The following is a 14,974-nucleotide window of genomic DNA, read 5'->3' as shown; positions in this document are numbered from 1 at the left end:
TCTGGAAGTTCATGCTTCATGTACTGTTGAAGCCTGGCTTGGAGAAATTTGAGCATTACTTTGCTTGCGTGTGAGATGAATGCAATTGTGCGGTAGTTTGAACATTCTTTGACACTGCCTTTCTTTGGGATTGGAATGAACACTGCCCTTTTCCAGTCCTATGGCCACTGCTGAGTTTTCCAAATTTGCTGGCATATTGAGTGCAGCACTTTCACCGTGTCATCTTTTAGGATCTGACATAATTCAACTGGAATTCCATCACCTCCACTAGCTTTGTTCATAGTGATGCTTCCTAAGGCCCACCTGACTTCACATTCCAGGATGTCTGGCTCTAGGTGAGTGATCACACCATCATGGTTATCTAGGTCATGAAGATCTTTTTTGTATAGTTCTTCTGTGTATTCTTGCCACCTCTTCTTAATATCTTCTGCTTCTGTTGGGTCCATACCATTTCTGTCCTTTATTGAGCCCATCTTTGCATGAAATGTTCCCTTGGCATCTCTAATTTTCTTGAAGAGATCTCTAGTCTTTCCTGTTCTATTGTTTCCCTCTATTTCTTTCACTGATCACTGAGGAAGGGTTTTTATCTCTCCTTGCTATTCTTTGAAACTCCGCATTCATATAGGTATATCTTTCCTTCTCTCCTTTGCCTTTCACTTCTCTTCTTTTCTCAGCTATTTGTAAGGCCTCCGCAGACAGCCATTTTGCCTTTTTGCATTTCTTTTTCCTGGGGATGGTCTTGATCACTGCCTCCTGTACAATGTCGTGAACCTCCGTCCATACTTCTCCAGGCACTCTGTCTTCAGATCTAGTCCCTTGAATCTATTTGTTACTTCCACTGTATAGTCATAAGGGATTTGATTTAGGTCATACTTGAATAGTCTAGTGGTTTTCCCTACTTTCTTCAATTTAAGTCTGAATTTGGTAATAAGGAGTTCATGATCTGAGCCACAGTCATCTCCCGGTCTTGTTTTTGCTGACTGTATAGAGCTTCTTCATCTTCAGCTGCAAAGCATATAATCAATCTGGTTTCAGTATTGACCATCTGGTGATGTCCATGTGTGGAGTCTTCTCTTGTGCTGTTGGAAGAGGGTGTTTGCTATGACCAGCGTGTTCTCTTGGCAAAACTCTGTTAGCCTTTGCCCTGGTTCATTTTGTATTCCAAGGCCAAATTTGCCTGTTACTCCAGGTATCTCTTGACTTCCCACTTTTGCATTCCAGTCCCCTATAATGAAGAGGACATCTTTTTTGAGTGTTAGTTCTGGAAGGTCTTGTAGGTCTTCATAGAACCGTTCAACTTCAGCTCCTTCAGCATTACTGGTTGGGGCATAGACTTGGATTACTGTGATATTGAATGGTTTGCCTTGGAAATGAACAGAGATCATTCGGTCGTTTTTGCGATTGCACCCAAGAACTGCATTTCAGAGTCTTTTGTTGATTGTGAGGGCTCCTCCATTTCTTCCAAGGGATTCTTGCCCACAGTAGTAAATATGAGTTATAGTGGAACATAGAAAACATGTCTTCCTGAGTCACTGATTTCCTTGCTTCTGAAACAGATGTGTGAAGGTGAATTTCCTCCACTCTATATGTCTGAGTAACCCTGGAGTTTATATTTTTTGTATTATTATAAACAGCAAGTTATTTTCTTTGTTAGGCAAAGTACCAACAACATTAGAGGTACTTTTCAAATGAAATAAGTTACTGAAGTCCAAATACAGAATAAACCACATAATCTGACAAAGACTGGAGCCCAGGTCTTGTGGCCTATCCTGATGTAAAGTCCCTCTTGATGAGACCCCTTATTTCCTGTACTCTGATGTAGATATGGTCTTGACCTGTGAAATTCTTCTTTCAGGATCCACCTACTTCAGTTTCCCTTGGACTGCGGATGGAAGAAATGATTTTCAACTTGGCTGACACACATCTATTTTTTAATGATTTAGAAGTAAGTTATGATTCTTCTATATACTCTTCATGTTGCATGTTTGGAAACGGGTGATTGGTCCTGAAATAACAGTGGAATATTATTTTTTGAACATACAATTGGAGTGGTGAGGTAACGTAATTATTGATTATATGGTAATGTGTTTTGCCTTCGTGGAATTTGTTTTGCTTTACTTTGGTTGTTGTATTTCAAAGTTTGATTCTGTGGAACCATTGATATGGATTAACAGTTGGTGGCAAGAATCTTTAAACTGTGTTGATTATCAGAAGTACAGATTTCTCAGTTAATAATCACTGTTGAGATGTGTTACCTTTAGTGATCCTTGCATATGTTATATGTTATCCATGTCAGACTCTTATCATATTGAGTCAGGTGCTTTTCTGTCAGGCTAGTCCAGCTGGTTATATAACAGTTTAGTCAAGCCTCTACTCGGGGTTGCCAGGATTCCTTATGTCAAACTGCTGATGGTTTTATTTGTCCTTTATAGTTTGGGAGGAAATTTTTGTACAGTGGCTAGTAAAATGTGTTACAGGTAGTGATGAACATGCTGATCTTGGTTGGAAGCATTTTTCAGAATAAAGAATATTGATTTTCATGTCTACACTATGAGAAAATAGCCTGTTTTCACTCTCTTCTTGATAGAGATAGTTGTTTATTTAAATCCTGCTATTAAGCAAGCTTGTGGTAGGGCTGCCAAGAGGCATTAATCATCAGGTTGTTGTTTTGCTAGATTTTATAAATGTATGTTATTTCAGACAGGAGAAGAATCTGAAAGATTCAAGTAGAACTTTTACTGATCAAAGTTAATTGGCAGCAATTGGCCTTTAAATATTTCCTGATGTTTCCCCTTTTCAAAATCAAGCAAAATGCACCTTATTTCATAGATGAGCCAAAATCATTTTAAAAATGCTGGTGTGTGACAGAATTTAAATGCGGTTTGTTCAACATCTGTCCTGTATTTTGATTTCTTTTCATCTGCAGTGAAACTACTCACAGACGAATTGGCAACTTCCAGTGCAATGAAATTATTTAAATGTGCTTCATTTTCCCCCCATTCCTTTAGTGAAATATTTATTTTTATACATAGAATAAAATACAGATTTTTTTTTTTTTTGACATTTTAATGTGCTTGCTTTCCTTAAGGAAATTACATGTAAGGCCTTACTACTTTTAAGGTAGAAATATTCCAAGGGAGTGACAATTTCCTAATTGCTTTAGAAAAACTTAACAATCATACTTACTTTCAAAAGCTGTTTCTGATTTTTGGTTGTGATTCCCTTCATAAGAGAACAGCACCAAAAAATTCTGTATTTTACTAATACATTAAAATCCCTTTCTTGGGTTTCCTTTTGTTTCCAATGATACAGACTAGATTGATATTTTGTCTTGGATTCAGCCTTGTTAATCTTACTGTTGTTAATAGGTGTATTGGGATGGGGAATACATGTAAATCCATGGCTGATTCATGTCAATGTATGGCAAAAACCACTACAATATTGTAAAGTAATTAGCCTCCAACTAATAAAAATAAATGGAAAAAAAATAAATGAAAAATAAACTAATTTCCTAGCAAAAAAATAAGAAGAAATTAGCAGTAATTTTCTATTGTTTTTAAACTCTACCTTCTTAAAAATGCCAAAGCTAGTCTGTGCAATGCCAGAACTATGTGCTGAAGAGTGAGAAGTTAGGCAAAATAATAACTTGGTGTAATATAAGACAGAGAAGCTTCCAAACTCAGTTTGGATGTAATACAGTCAGATTTTTATTTGTTTACTAACATTATTCACGCTGAACTATACAGAGAAGGTCTGAAATAAAAGTATATATTAAAAGTTCTAGTTTAGGTTTGTGATGGATGTAGTTTTTTCATAAGCCTAAATTTTAAAAAAGGAGAAGAACTAAGGATCCATAAAGATACTGAAATACCAGATTTTATTCTGAGGACTCTTTCTTATAAGTCAGGTAGAAAAGAGGACAAAGGACTAATTCAACCACATATAAAAATCAATAGTGAAAAATTATTTAAGCTTGTTAACTTTACCAAAGCTGACTTCACATTATTTTACCTGAGAATAATATAAAGGTATCAGCAAAAGTATATATGAAGGACTCAGCCATTGCTCTAGATTTGCACAATGTTTAAAAAATAAATTGGTTCTTAAACTTATTTCAATCTTTCATTTTATATTTTTGTAATTCAGCAAAGCTGAGAATGGTCACTTCAAATATCTGTTTCTTTCAAACTGAAGAGTGAAATTATTTCCTGGCAAAAATAAATGTATTAGTTTAATACTCTTTAGAAAACCAAAATTATCTCATCAGGCAAAAATGATGTCGTAATGCCTGATTTCACAGTCCAGTTAGCAGTGCACTGTGGTAAGGGGCATTAATATTTTAATATATTTTAATTACATGTTTTTAGCTTTTGAAGATTTAAAGTTCAAGTAATGTTAAGGAAATTAATAGTCTGTTGGTTAGCTTGACGTGTGATTTCTGAACTCTGATTGTTGACTGTAGCTTCATTTTCTTTAAAAATTTTAACTTTTTGCCAGCCTGTCTGTATAATTTGGTTAGTTTGCAGCTGTGACTTATAAGAGATGCTGAATAAAGAAATACACTGTGAGGAGCTTCCAGTGACAATTCTTACATTATCAAAATAGTTGCTTAAGGTGCTAATTAGAATATTAGTTGGGAAATTTTAGATATGATTTTAAAGTAACTAACAAATATCTTCATTGTACTTTAAGGCGTTAAAAAGTTACCCATTTTTCGTTTTAAAAATCTTGTCATCTCACTTACTGACAATTTTTAACAAAAGCAGTCATAATTTAAATTAATTCTGTTGCCACTTAAGGAAGAAAATAAAAAAGAGAAAGATTGGTTTTTTGAGCCATTAAAAATACGTGACATGTGAAGGAACATGAGTGACAGAGAGACACAATTATCAAAGAAAATACTATTCTAGCCCCCAACCCTGCCAGAGAAGGGTTTAGACTTGAGTTCTATGCACTCCTGGCTTTCCTATGTCCACGTCTAATGCCCTCTGTATCATTTTACCAAAGATCTCTGTGTGCAATCCTATGATGCTTATTATGGAAAGTCATTTTTTATGAATGACAGTATGATATTGGAGGATTTTTTTTCCAGCTTCTTGAGTAAAGCGTGTCTCTTTCTAACTGAATGGAGAAAGAGCTCTTTCTGTTGGGTATTTATTGAAAGGTGATGGGCCTTCTGAATATGATAACATTTCAGTTTAACTTGCCTTTTGTTTTGGTTCTCCTACTGGAGATCTCCAGTTATAGGAAGATATTTGATCAAGATGGATATAAGTCTAAGGAAAAATAAGGCACACGTTTATGTTGAATTTTCTGTCTGATGTTAAGTAGTATCATCTCACTGACATTACAGTTGCCATCCAAACTGATATTGTATCAACGTGGTAGCCTCTGAGAATCTTTCTCTCAGACCACAGGGGTCAAGGTGGGGAAACAGAAGTGTAACAGAAAGTGGGGTCTGGCTGCTGACTGCTCAGAAGCCAATAAAGAGGCCAGGTTGGTCAAAAGGAAAGTTTGCTTTATTTTCAACGGTGGCAACCGAGGGAAGGGTGGACACATGTCCATAGGCCGACTTCTCTCCACTGACAATCAGGGGACAAGAACTTTTATAGGCTGGGTGGGGGGCTACATGTAGAAACAGCACAGTTACTTTTGGCAGTCATCTTGAAATTGGTCATCGGTTGACTGATCCACTTCATCTTGATTGCTTTAGATACAGTTAATCTTCAGTTCCAAGGTCAGTTTGTTCCCATTTCCTTGAGGCCGGTTCTCAGAGTTGTGGCAGCTCATGTCATGGCTACAGTCTGGTCATCAAGTAGTTAACTTCTAACGTCTGGTGGGAGTTTCAGTGTCTCTAAGACAGCTCACAGGATACCTATAGCCCTTGAGAAGGAACTAAAGGTCCTTGACTATGCTTAATGAGTACATTGTTGTTATTTAGTCTCCTTTGACTATTTTCCTTTATTTTTGCACCTTCTCACTTGTCTGATTAAACTTATTCTTTAGCTAGTTTCTCCACAGGCAAAAAGGCAGGCAGAGGACATGGGGGGCGAGGACCATGGGGTCCTGCTCCATTTCAGAAGGACCCCACCTCTTGTCTTTGGGGTTGTGCACACCATGTTCTCCTAGTCAAGTGTGGAGCTGTGCTGCAACTTTCTCCCTCACACTCCTAGCATGTTGGTTAGTTGGGACAGGCCAGAGGACTCTTTGGTGTTGAGCTCTACAATGTCAATGCCACAGTCCTTTCTTGGGCCTTTGACGTGTGGACTCCTGTCCCAGGTCTGATTTTCAAAGCATTTCCTCTTATAGCTGCTCGTTTTCATAATTTTTTATTAAGAAAAGGCCTGGGACTAAGGTTCTGATCTCAATAGACCTGGGGTTGATAACTCAAAGACCAAGGAAGGGCATCACACTTGAATGGAATGCCATACTTGAAAGGAAGTAAGCTGCAGTAAATTTTCTTATAAAGGAAAGAATTTAATTTGCCCCTTGGTTTCATTATAATTTAAACTTAGGATAAATTAGAATAACTAGGATAAACTTGGATAACTTTAAAATTTAGGTTATCGTGTGTTAATTATTTTGATATCTTGTTAAGAAATTGATTTTTAGCTAGGAAAAGAATCTTCTTTCAAAGGAAGGAATGCCAATGCTAATTACTTTTGATCTCAAGTGAAGTGTTCTGTCCTAATGTTTGTGCTTCTAAAAGTGGAGGAGCTGCAAGCTAATTTAGAAGTTGATTTTTTTAATAGAAAAGTATAATTCACCTAGAATTAATGGAGGAGCAAAAATAGATTGAAAGATGTTCTATAGAATTTTAACATTATTTTTATCTGCAGTTTGAGATTTGATTATTTTCTTACTCTTTTATGTGTATTTCAAATTCTCTATAACGTATACTTATTTCTTTTGTAGTCAGGGGAGAAAACAAACACTATTTTTGAAAGCCATAGATAATATTAAAAGACAAAATTAAAAAAAAATAAAAATTATTTTTAACCAATAAAAAGTATTATTGCAGTGCACTAAGGAAAACCTAAAGAAATTAGCAAAGGACGTAAACAGATAATTCACAAGAGAAAAGCGTTTGAATTTTCAATACATATAAAGAAAAGAAAAATGTTGGATTTCACCTTTAGTAGTCAAAAATGTCAGAGTGAGTGTTCAGCCTCTTGCCCACCAAATTAGCAAAGATTTAAAATCAGTAATATGGTCTAGAGTGCAGTGAGATGAACACTTATGTTACTGATAAGGGTATGGATTAGTACAGTTTTCAGAAAGGTGGCTTGATGATAATACGTCAGAACCTTAATGTACGGATCCTTTTACTCAGTAGTTTCACTTTTAACTTCTATTCTAAGAAAACACTTATAGGCAGAGAATCGATAGAATAATAAACACTTACTGAACACTTGTCCTATGTGATTTACATACGTTATTCCAGTTAATACCCTTGTATTTCTATGATAGGAGCACTGGTATTATCTCCTTTTTATAGATTATCCAAGAGAAGCTTAGAGTGGCTAAAACAAAACTTATCTAAGGCCACACAGCTACTGAGTGGCAGATTCTAACTCAGGTTCAGTGCTTTCTAGAAATCCACTCAACCCCACGCTGTATCTCTCACATAGTGGGTTTTTTGGAGTTTTTTGTTTGTTTGTTTTTCACCAATAAAATATAAAAATACTTTAAAAATTCTAAAATAGATGAATAGTGATTAATGATACATCCTCATTGAAAATTGTTTTAAAACGGCTTATTAAATATAGGGAAAATATTCATGGTTAATTCCAAGGTTTAAAAATAGACTGTACAGTACAGTGTAGCCTTGATTTTAAAATGTATGGTAAATTATCTGGAAAGGCTACATACTGAATGAGTCCAACTATTTGACATTCTGGAAAAGGCAAAACTATGGATCAGCTAGCTGCCAGGGAGTGGGAGTAAAGAGAGATGAATTAGGTGGAGCACAGAAGATTTTTAGGGCAGTGAAACTATTGAGTATGATTCCGCAGTGGTGGGTATAAACCCATAGCATGTACTACACCAAAAGTGAACATTAATGTAAACTGTGGACTTCAGGTGGTGAAGATGTGTCAATATGGGTTCATTGATTGTAACAAATGTACCACTCTGGTGTGAGATGTCAACAGTAGGGGACCTTATGCGTGTGTGGGAGCAAGGAATATATGGAGACTGTCATTTTCTGGTCAGTTTTGCCGTAAACCTAATATTTTTTTTAATTAAGTTTATTAACTTTTCTTAAAGTATGGACTGTTGAAGAAATTGGAGGGAAATTTTAAAACTACTATTACAAAACACAAGAGACACAGGCTGGATCCCTGGGTTGGGAAGATCTGCTGGAGAAGGGAGTGGCAAGCCACTCCAGTATTCTTGCCTTGGAAATCCTGTGGACAGAGGAGCCTGGCAAGCTATAGTCCATGGGGTCACAAAGAGTTGGACACAACTGAGTGACTGAGCAGCAGCATATAACTTTAAAAATAAACAGTCAGCAAAATAAATCATACTATACTGTATGATTATGATTTTAGCACTTATGACTTATAAAATAACTAGAGTTAAATCCATTAAAATGTTGCCAGTCTGGATGTTTTTTTGGAGGTTATAAATGCTGTTTCTCTGTGATGCTCCAAAACTGAGACACTTCATTTACTAGCCAATATATATTTATTAATTGTTAGGTGTCAAGCACAGTTGTAGATGTTGAGGATGCAGCAATGATTAAATCAAGGCTACTGTCCTCATGGAGCTTGCACTCTGGGGGGCAAGTAGAAAATAAACACTTTTATTGTAAATGAAACAGATTCAGGTAGAGATAAGTGTAGGAAGAAAATCAGAAGAGTAATTGGATAAGGGATGTTGCAGACTAGGATATCTTTAGCTGAGATGTTTGGGAAGAGGTGTCTTTGAAGAGAGGACATTTGTAAAGAAGCCAGGAAGGTGGGAAGAAGCACCGGGAACAGCAGGAAGGCATTCTGGAAGGGGAATAACCTGTGCAAAGGCCCGGAGGTGGGAATACATTTTGCTTCTTCAAGAAATAAACAAGGCCATCCATGTGGTTGGAGCAGAGTGAATGGGGGAAAGTTATAGGATCTGGATCATAAAGGGCTTTGTAGATTATAGTAAAGAAAGTTCTAATTGCAGTGGGAAGCCATTGGAGAGTTTTTAGCATGAATATGATAGACTAGTGTTTATACTTTTAAATGACTGGTCTGCTTATCATATAAGGAACTAGAATCAGTGAGACCAGTTAAGAGGCAGTTGCAGTTCGGGACATGATGAAAAGTTGGAAGATTGACATATAATTTGGGGAAAGCCCTGGCAGGATCTGCTAATAGACAAGATGTGGGAGGAGAGAGAAAGTAGAGTTAAGGATGGCCACTAACTGTTGACCTGAGTATCTAGATGGATGGTCACCTTACCTGAGATGAGGAAGGGTGGGTTTGGAGTAGTAAGACTGGGGAAAGAGCTGTCCTCAACTCTTCTGAAATGAGCAGATTAAGTTTGAAATACCTGTTCAACATCCACATCAAGAGGTTATGTACATTTAGGTTTGGATCTCAGAGGAGAGAAGCAAATGTGAAGGTGTAGTTGTGGGAGTCATAAAGGCATAAGATGATATATCATCTCAAAGGGGAAAGAATAAGAGGGTGTAAGATTGGGCATTAGACACTCAGACAATTAGAAATAGGACCAAGAGAGAAGAACTTGCAAGAGAAAGTGGTAAGGAGTGTACAGTGAGGTAGGTGGAAAAGTACAAGGCATCACAAAGACCTGGAGAATAGTATTTCAGGAATGAGGGGTGTTCACTACTGTGTCAAGTGACTATTGGATCTGCCCAGAATGTTGATGGTAATGATTGTGATAAGCTCCATTTCATTAAGCAGAACATGTAAGCCCAATGGAAGTGGGCTGAAAATAAAATGAGAGTTGAGGAAGTGAAAACAGGAAAGATTGATTGGAGTTTCCACAATGACAAGATGCAAAGAGTTGGTCTATATGTAGAGAGGATCATAGGATCATGGTGTGGGGAGGTTAGTTTAAAACAGAAGATATGTTAGACGTGTTTGAGTGTCATTTGGAATGATCCAATAGAAATGATAAATGATGTGGAAAGGAGAGGAAGCAGCAGAGTCAAGTCCTTGGGTAGCAAGAGGATAGGATTCAGAACACCAATGACACAGCTGGACTTCAGCAAGAAGGAAGGAAGAGTCGCCAGGTACAGATGCTGGAAGAGGAGGCTGTTCTCACTGTGAAAATACCTCCCTCATATCTCGTGATTTTCTGTCCATCCCTTTTTATCCTCCCCCATCAGTCCCTTGATGGCAGGGACCATGACTCATCCACTGGAAGCTTAAGCACCAGATTTGGTAGATAGAAGGCTCTCTCTGTCTTTTTAATTTTTTTCCAAAATTTTGAAAGTAACAGTCTACAATGAGCACTACTTTTAATAATTTGCAGACATTAACTTTTTAAAAGTAAATGTCTAATCACAAATCCTAAAAATAATTGAAATTGTCCAAGAGATTAAATTTTGATATTATTCTTTTTGTAAGTCAGATTTTGAAAATGTGGCAAAACACAGTGGAGGTGCAAGAGGTATGACATAAAATGATATTCAGTGTAGTTCCAGTTTAAGTTTTTTTTTTTAATGTATATACATCCAAAAAAAGAAGAAAGATTTTTCACATTAAAAATGTTACCAAAAATAAATAATTTCTACAATAAAGGATTTATCTCTGGAGAGTGGGCTTCCCTGGTGTCTCAGTCAGTAAAGAATCTGCCTGCAATGCAGAAGACCTGGGTTTGATCCCTGGATCGGGAAGATTCCCTGGAGAAGGAAATGGCAACCCACTCTAGTATTCTCGCCTGGAGAATTCCATGTATAGAGGAACCTGACAGGCTATAGTCCATGAGCTCACAAGAGTCAGGCACAACTGACTAAGTTGCAACTTAGTTAGCAACTAAGCTACCACCAGTGGGCATAACACTACCATGAACTAAACTATACATTCTCTTTGTATTTTTCTTTTCTGTAGTTCCTGTTTCTTATAATTAGAAAATTGTTGAATAATTATAATCAACTATTCCAACTTGACTCAAAGCCCTACATTTATGTAGTGTGTTATCTTACAACTCTGGGCTTCCCTGATGGCTCAGATGGTAAAGAATCACCTGCAATGCAGGACACCTGGGTTCGATCCTTGGGTCAGAAAGACCCCCCGAAGAAGGGCATGGCAACCCACTCCAGTATTCTTGCCTGGAGAATCCCATGGACAGAAGAGCCTGGAAGGTTGCAGTCCATGGGGTCGCAAAGAGCTGGACATGACTGAGCGACTAAGCATAGCACAGCACATCTTAACGATTCTAGGGTACTAGAGGTTGAACTCAAGTACTCATTCATTTTTGAGGAACCCTTTTATGCCTCAATTTCTTGTCTTTAAATTTGGATAATGATAGTATCCTAGGGTCAGTATGAAGATTCAGTACATAAATACCTATTAAAAAAATTTTTTTTTCTTGACCAGACCATGCAACATGTGCTGTCTCAGTTCCCCATCCACCAATCGAATACATGCACCCTGCAGTGGAGTGGAAGTGCAGAGTCTTAACCTCTGGACCGCTAGGGAAGTCCCCCTCAAACACCTGTTAGGTGCATAGAACTAGCTCCGACACACGGGAGGCACTAAGGAAGTTCAATCTGCTATTCTTTCCTGAGTATCTTTGATGCAAAAATTGGAGAGTAGGGCCATGGAGGAAGGAGAGGGGTAACTTAGGGAATAGTTAGGGAATGAAAAATTTGAAATAATAAGTGGTTTGCTGCCAAAATTCCCATGTAGAACTCCAACAGAAATCACACTGGAAAAACAACAGAAATTCTGCTGATGTTCAGTTTGCAAATGCAGATGGTTCCAGGCACATCACAGTGCACTCCTTTTGTTCTTTCCTCCTTTACGTTCTTCCCCCACCCCCAGTTCCAAGAAGGAAGGTTTCTTTGGGGCAGTTAAAAAGTCAATGTATGGCAAAACCCACTACAATATTGTAAAGTAATTAGCCCCCAACTAATAAAAATAAATGGGAGAAAAAAGAAAAAAAGCTCTTATGTCTGGCTCCCCTCACTCTGTTCTGTCCCTTCATAGAAAACAAGGATTCTGGCTTCTTGTCCAAAAGAAATGTGTTTCTTGGGTTGTGCTGATTGCCTTTTCTTGTTCTCTTCCGGCCTCATGTTTTGAAGGCTTACTTGTGGACCTTGCTAGTGGTGTCTGTGTCATAGAGCAGAGCCTTGCCGTGTGCAGAGTGACGTAGGAGGGAGAAGCTGGCTAAAGGGAAGCTCTTCTCACATCAGTACAGAGCATCAACCTTGACCTCCATCAGCACTGGAAACTCAGGCTTCTTATCTCCAGGGTACACATGTAGGCAATTGAAATGAAGTGATTTTTGCCCAAAGCCACTTGGTGGTGGTGGTGGTGATGATTCAGTCACTCAGTCGTGTCTGACTCTGCGACCCCATGCACTGCAGCATGCCAGCCTACCTTATCCTTCACCATCTCCCAGCATTTGCTCAAACTCATGTCCATTGAGTCGATAATGCCATCCAACCATCTCATCCTCTGTTGCCCCCTTCTCCTCCTGCCCTCCATCTTTCCCAGCAGCAGAGTCTTTTCCAATGAATCGGCTCTTCACATCTTGATTAGGTAGTAGTAAAGCTAAGATGGGAAAAGGGATTTCCTGCCTCAGTATCATTGCACAAACCTCTCTAGCCATGTCCCATAGCCTGGCAATTTCTCTGCAGCAACGTAAAGGCAATAGTGGCATGTTGATGCTGTCACATGCCATTGTCATATAGCAGATCCCATTAACAGAACTTGTTTTCTCTGATGTATTATTTGTTAGCTTTGTTTATATGTTGTCCTCTACTATTAGTAGTTGCTCAAGCAACCTAAAATCTGTTTTGAAAAGGTTTGGAGGTAGGTGGGTAAATAGATTGCTTGAGTGTTAGATGATGGACAGACGGATGTACTTGTAAATTCCTATTGTTGAGTAGACAAAAATATTACTTTAGCTGCCTCTGTCTATCTACATTGCAGCTTCCCTGGTGGCTCAGATAGTAAAGAATCTGCCTGCAATGCAGGAGACCCAGGTTTGACCCCTGGGTTGGGAGGAGCCCCTGGAGAAGGGAATGGCAACCTGCTCCAGTATTCTTGCCTGGAGAATCCTGTGGACAGAGGAGCCTGTCAGGCTACAGTCCTTGGGGTCACAAAGAGTTGGAAACAACTGAGCAACTAACACACATCCACATGTGACAGAGAAAAAGTACTATACATTTACTCATGCTTACTCCATCCTGGACACTGTGCTAGGCATTGAGGAGAAGAGATAAAATACATTCACTGCCCTCAAGGAGTCAGGATGGGAGGTGGAGACAGAAAAGTAACAGAACAGTTATAGCACAGTGAATCTCCACAGTAATGGAGACATGTAATGATATCAGCAGAGTCCAAAACCAAGATCACCAACACAGTCTGCAGGAGGAGTGATGAGACTAAGAAGGCAGGGGATATGACTTCCATATGATGTATGTAACCTTTGGCGTGAGAGAGCACGGCATTTAGGAACAGTTTGAGTAGATCTAAAGTGTTGTCTCAGATGGTAAAGAATCCTGCCTGGGGTTCAATCCCTGGGTTGGGAAGATGCCCTGGAGAAGGAAATGGCAACCTGCTCCAGTCTTCTTGCCTGAAGAGTTCCATGGACAGAGGTGCGTGGTGGGCTACACTCCATGAGGTTGCCAAGAGTCGCACACGATTGAGCAGCGAACACCCCCAGACACAAGCACAGACTGCATGCCGAGCATTTGGGAGATAAGAGGACAGAGAGGAGCCAGATCACGAGAGGCTTTGTAAGCTCTGCTAAGAAGTGCCACGTCATATGAATGCCCAGGGTAATCATGAACGAGTGTTTATCTTTGCTATGGAGATGAATTGTATCATGAAGTCAGGGGTATCAATAATCTAGAGGAGAAATCACCAGGGCTTGTGTGTGCGAACAGAGTATGGGGGCAGATGGAGAAGCTCTTAAGAAAATAGTCTGGAGAGGATGTGGGAGTAGATTTGATGCACTGGGTTGGGAAACCAGAATCTTAGTTCAGGCTTGAACAGTAAGGTAGAGATGGAAAACCCGGGACAGTGAGCTGGCTCTAAAAGGAAGATGCTAAGTACTGTTTTTTTTGAGTTGTTGAATTTGAAGTGTGTTCTGGACATCAGACAGACTCCAAGTGTATTAAATGCAGGTCTGAAGCTCAACAGAGAGAAGTGAGTTTGAAGTCATCACTCATGAAATTGGTTAAGATTTCCAAGAAGAATGTATTGAGTGAAAAAGAGACATCTCAGAGCAGGGGTCTCTTTGTGAGACTTCTGTTTGGCAGCACAGAATCTCAACATACATTGATAACATATGTAAAACAAAAGTGGATGTTCTAACAAACTGGTAATTGACCTGCCTGTGAAGCTATCTTCCTAGTTTTACCAAAGTCTCTTTTTTATTATTTTTTTATTGTGGTATAATTGATGTATAATAATATGTAATCATATGTAATAATATGTATAACATACTGATTCACACTTTTAAAGGTTATATTCCATTTATCGTTATTTAAAATACTGGCTTTATTTCCTGAAAAATAGAATAAAATAAAATACTGGCTTCATTCTATGGATGAAGCAACTAGGAGGCAGCATGGTCTGAGGAAACAGTGAACACTTCTTTGAAATTCAGGCCCAGGCTCAGGCCTCACCAGAACGATGAATGCATGACCTTCGCCCATCAACCCTGGTGAGCGTCAGAGATGGTTCGGAGGCGCAGCACAGTTAGGAGAGAATATTTGGAGCCCCGGTCAGTGCCTGGCACCTGGTGGGCCTCAGCGTATAACAGTGCCTTTCCTTCTTGCCGAACAGAC

At 38.7% G+C, this 14,974-nt stretch overlaps 1 protein-coding gene across 11 annotated transcripts in view; it reads left to right on the top strand.

Annotated features, from left to right (window-relative positions):
- The window catches only part of EYA1 (EYA transcriptional coactivator and phosphatase 1), a 181,010-nt gene that overhangs the window by 132,480 nt on the left and 33,556 nt on the right, over positions 1 to 14,974 (top strand). For all 11 annotated transcript variants that reach the window (XM_043880350.1, XM_043880348.1, XM_043880359.1 and 8 more), the window contains one exon: positions 1,856 to 1,945. In XM_043880350.1, the coding sequence (XP_043736285.1) occupies positions 1,856 to 1,945 (90 nt within the window). The remainder of the gene's footprint in view (positions 1 to 1,855; positions 1,946 to 14,974) is intronic.

This window comes from Cervus elaphus, chromosome 21, assembly GCF_910594005.1.
Source record: "Cervus elaphus chromosome 21, mCerEla1.1, whole genome shotgun sequence".
In the NCBI taxonomy this organism is placed as follows: domain Eukaryota; kingdom Metazoa; phylum Chordata; class Mammalia; order Artiodactyla; family Cervidae; genus Cervus; species Cervus elaphus.
The sequence above is the reverse complement of the archived record's forward strand: the minus strand, read 5'-3'. Positions and strand labels throughout refer to the sequence as shown.